This window comes from Tasmannia lanceolata, unplaced genomic scaffold (assembly GCF_043159265.1).
Source record: "Tasmannia lanceolata isolate RefF3 unplaced genomic scaffold, GAP_Taslan_0.1 ptg000024l, whole genome shotgun sequence".
Taxonomy (NCBI): Eukaryota; Viridiplantae; Streptophyta; class Magnoliopsida; order Canellales; family Winteraceae; genus Tasmannia; species Tasmannia lanceolata.
Genome location: NW_027518701.1, coordinates 18,201,408 through 18,206,378, shown reverse-complemented (window position 1 = coordinate 18,206,378; position 4,971 = coordinate 18,201,408). Strand labels below are relative to the sequence as shown.

Below are 4,971 nucleotides of genomic sequence, written 5' to 3'. Positions count from 1 at the left end.
AGACTCGGGTAGTTAAGAATTTGATGGACGACCTGAGTACAGCCTCAATTCATCCTGCTAATATTGCGAAGGCCATTAATGTTTCATATAAAGGATCAGGTAGTTCTATAATGACAAATCAAGTGGTTTGCCATTTGAGAAAACAGAGGGTGAATAATATGGGGCAAGAAGGCGTTTTGGTAGCATAGAAATTCCAAGTGAAACAATCAGAGGACCCAAACTTTTTTTTCAAAATAGTGTTGGATATTAATGGTAACTTGCGATAAATGTTTTGGGCCGATTCACGAGCTAGAGATGCATATCTAACCTTTAGTGATGTCATTGTGTTTGATGTAATGTATAGGACGAACAGGTTTCGAATGCCTTTTGCACCATTTACTGGAGTAAATCACCACAGGCAGAGCACCTTATTTGGATGTGCGCTAATAGCAGACGAAACAGAAGAGACATTTACATGGCTATTTGAGCAGTGGTTGGACTGCATGTTCGGGAGAGCTCCTGGTTGTATCATCACAGATATGGATGGGGCGATGCGAAATGCTATCAGAACCGTCTTTCCAAATACGCATCACAGATTTTGCTCTTGGCACATCAGTAAGCATCTACTTGAGCATGTTCCATTAATGCGAGATCCCACTACTGAATTTTCCAAGGATTACAAGAAATGGTTTTACACGAGACAAAAGGAAGACTGTGAGGTAGCATGGAAAAATTTGATTCAGAAATATCATATTGAGAAAAACAGATGGTTAGCAAAAATGTGGGATGTACGGACCCACGGGGTGCCAGCATATTTCAGGGACACATTCACTGCTGGCATGACATCCAGTGCGCGCAGTGAAAGCATCAATTCTTTCTTTGATGGATATGTAAATCAGAACACAAGCTTAAAAGAATTCGTAGAGCAATATGATAGGGCACTTATTGAACGCCGTAAAGTGGAGTCCCAAGAAGATTCAAGTCTAAAACTACGAAGCCTGTACTTGTTTCAAGGAGCAAATTGGAAGAAGAAGCTAGTAAGTCTTATACGAAGACAATGTTTGACATATTTCAGGCAGAATTTAAGGATAGTATTGACTGTTATCATGAGAAGGTGGAAAAGAGTGGCATCGTGGCCGTATACAAAGTTGGATTAAGTGTTGATGAGAAGTGGAAATGGTGCAAAGTTGTGTACGATGAATCTGAAGGGGTAAAGGCAACATGTGAGTGCGCGATGTTCGAGACGAAAGGAATTTTATGCAAACACATACTCCGCATTATGTCCAAGAAGCTATTGATGAGCATTCCCCAACAATATATCTTAAATAGATGGACAACTGGGGTTAGATATCGTGTGGATAGTGGAGTGTTTATGAGAGAGTTGGATAATAATGACGTATCTCCACTTCACAGATGGTGCCTAATAACAAAGTTTCAAACACTTCTAGATAGGTTTAAAGATAATAACACTCTTTTCAAGAAGGTGAATGAAACCCTTGATGCTTGGTTGTTGGATTCTGAGAAGGAGATGAGAGACAAGGAAGTTGATTTGGCAAACAGTGGGAGCGAAGTAGTAACCAACTTTGTTAGCCAAGGAGTTGAGATTTCTATTCGCGACCCCCAACCTGTAAGAACCAAGGGCCGTCCAAAGGTTGCTACCCGGTTCAAATCCCCGATAGAAAAGTCCCAATCCCAACCAAAGCAGATACGAAGGTGTAAGAAATGTGAAGAAATTGGCCATTACATGACAACATGTGGACAAGAAAATAAAAAGAAACAGAAGGTTTGGATTTCTTATGTCAACCTCTTCAATTTCTTATTCTTACTAATTGTCTTTATCAATGTTGTAATTTTTTCATTTTTCTTGCTTCGAAATAGATGACTTTAAGGGATGAGTAAGAGGATGACGAACATGAAGAGTCAATGCACGCGGATATTGCTTCGTGATTTTGTAGATTCGCATAGGTATGTGGTAGCTTGTGTCGATAATAGAATAATTGTTTATTGCTTCAATAGCCTGTGTATATGAAATTTTGTTGATAAGGCAATGATAATTTGTAAGGAATTTTGTTGAGAAGGCAATGATGTGGGGATCCTCCCATTTGCAATGGTGAAGTTCACTTCGACATCGCATCTGTTTGACGAAGCTTTCTTTCTTTTCAGGTTTTGAACTGGAAATGTGACGAAGGTTTGTATTGCAATGTGGGTAATGGATGAGACCACAAAAGGACCTCTTATTTTCATCTTTGAAAGTCTTCAAGAACACAACATTGAAGTTTTACAAGTAAAATGTGGATTGTGCTTCAAGCTTTTCTTTCATTATTTAAGTGTAAGTCACACGTGAAATTTAGGCATTGGCTTATAGGCTTTTCTTCCTTCAAATAAATCAAGATTGCCCATCTGTCATGTGTAAAAACTGATTATAACAATTTAGAAACTATTTTCTTTGTTCATGTTTTTCATACCCATCTCATGCTCTCTCAATTTTTCTTTGTCCCAACAGGCCTCATGTTTTTCATACCCATCTCATGCTCTCTGAATTTTGAATAAGCCTTAAACTTCACTTTGATCTTATTTTCCCTTTACTTGGGATTGCATCTTCGTGTATTCAATACTTTTCATTATTGACCCAGGAGCCAGGAGGCGTTAATTTTTACTTGTTGCACTTTCCTTCTCAATAGAGTGAAAAATACAAGGAGTCAAGAGGAATTAATTTTTACTTGTTGCACTTTCCTTCTCAGTAGAGTGAAAAATACAAGTTCTGATGGAACAAATATGTTCAACTTTTGATAATGACTGCTACCTCATTTGGATAAAGAGACACACACCTTCACTCCACTTTGCTCTCCTTGAATCTTTGACAATCAAATGCCCTCATTTTTACCTCACATCATTTCTGTGTCTTTGTCTGAATTGGGAAATGGAATTATGGTGAGGTTAGAGGTATATTCTAGTGAAGGTGTAAGATTCCGGCGAGGAGAAAGACTCCAATTTATTATGTTTGCGCTCATCTTTGATTAATGTGGGGACATTTTTTTTTGTGGATGACAGTTTGGGGAAAATGTGTTTAAAATTCATGGGACATTGGTTCTGGACAGCTTGTTTCTGCTGTGGATTTGGGCAGAGCCCAAGAGAGAGTAAAGTTATTTGCATTGATAAATGTGTTTTTAGGCCTCTCCAATACCAATAGGTAGTTTGCTTGGATCTCTGCTGTACCCATGTGCATTTGATCGAAGCTGTTCATTTCGAATGCCTTGCATATGGACGGTAGAATGTATGTTTGATCAATGGCTTTCATCTCAAAAGCCCTACATGGATGGACGGTAGAACAAAACTAACCGGTGGTTCTCATTTAATAGCAACCAAAAGTTCAAATCCAATGGTTATGATCTTTTAATTGATTAAACACCTAGCACAATTGACTAATGAAAAGTTTATTTACTTTGGATCGGATCCACCTCTGTCTTGGGCACAATTCGTTCATGTCCCTTATCAGTCTGATCCTTTTCAGAGTGTTTTTTGGACCTTATTGAGAATGGATCACCATCTATTTTGAATCGGATCGTCCATCGGAGTCTCGTTGGTCCTACTTTCATTGTACATAGTTTAGGCTTACGGTTAAGAGAGTGAATAGGCAAGAAATTCTAGAAAGAAAGGGGAGAATTGTAAAAAAAATAAAAAATAGTGAATTGTTATTTTGGGTAGGCTTTTGAATGTTCAAAAACCACCCTATGTGAATAGACATAAATGAACAAAAATATTCGAGATATTTTCGTACACAGGCACCTTCCATTCGAATCCAGGACGCTCCATTTGATTTTTTGGCTATCTGTGGGTCGAGCTCCAACCAATTTTAGACCTCTGGCTCCATTGGACACTTTTGGCTCGATGTTCCCAAATCCTGTCTAATTTTTTTCTAAAATTTCCTTTTTTAACTTCAATACTATTTGAATATAAGAATGTATGCAAATAATTTTTAGAACTACCCAAAGAGGCCTTCTATCCCTTAGGATTTATAAGGAAATTTTTCATTATTTAATTAACTTGTTTGGCCATAATAACAGTTCCTGCATATAATCAAATATTTAAGTCATTAGGCCATCACAAAAATGTTCTAAAGCCAATTATCATGGTGATTGAACTATCTTGGGTGTGCTGCAAAATTGCATTTTGTTTGCAATTTGAACGTAAGCTGCAATTTAGGAAGGCTTTCTAAATCACAGCTCACAAAAAATCTCCTCTCTTATGAGCAACCCATTACCAGGAATATGATGGACCTCCTTCACATATTATGAGCCACACATGTATTGTATTGGACCCCACTGATTCCATCAATGAGATGGCTTGTATTATAGGTCTCTGAAATGGTCCTTGTTCAAGTGATTGAAGCCAAGCTGGTAATAAGTACCACACAAGATGAATCTACACTATATAAGGAATAGCAAGTTAAACAGGCTAAGTTAAGCATCCTACATTTAGAAAAAGGGCATCTAAACAACAGTATCCTAGATCACTTACTAACGGATAGACACAAAAATAAACAAGATAAACAACCCCACACCTCCAACTAAACAACACTGCCCTAGATCATCAAGTAACAGAGACACAAAAATGATCAAGATAAACAACCCAACAACTGCAACTTTAATCCATTGAAGTTGGTTCTCAAAAACTTAGAAGCGTTTGCCTCCATGCACCTTCAATTCATTTGCATGCACCTTCAATCCGTCGAAGCGTTTGCCTGATTGCACCTTCAATTCGTATAATAAATTTACCAATGTGCCCATGTCATTCTTCAATTCGGCTATTTCATTCTTCAATTCGGCTATGTCATTCTTCAATTCGGCTATATCATCCCTATTCGAACTAACTTCATTGTCATCCATATCTTCTTTGCACCAACGGAAATAATTGCACTTCTTTGTACTTCCTTCATGCGTGTTGTATAAGAGTTAGGAATTTGAAACTTTACATACTAGTAAAAATTAGAAT

At 37.7% G+C, this 4,971-nt stretch overlaps 1 protein-coding gene across 1 annotated transcript; it reads left to right on the top strand.

The window, feature by feature from the left end:
- Positions 1 to 266: 266 nt before the first annotated feature.
- LOC143857110 (protein FAR1-RELATED SEQUENCE 5-like) lies at positions 267 to 1,878 on the top strand. The gene is made up of 3 exons (XM_077367384.1): positions 267 to 1,016; positions 1,055 to 1,762; positions 1,858 to 1,878. The coding sequence occupies exons 1-3, from the start codon at positions 267 to 269 to the stop codon at positions 1,876 to 1,878; spliced, it is 1,479 nt and encodes a 492-aa protein (XP_077223499.1).
- Positions 1,879 to 4,971: the final 3,093 nt, after the last annotated feature.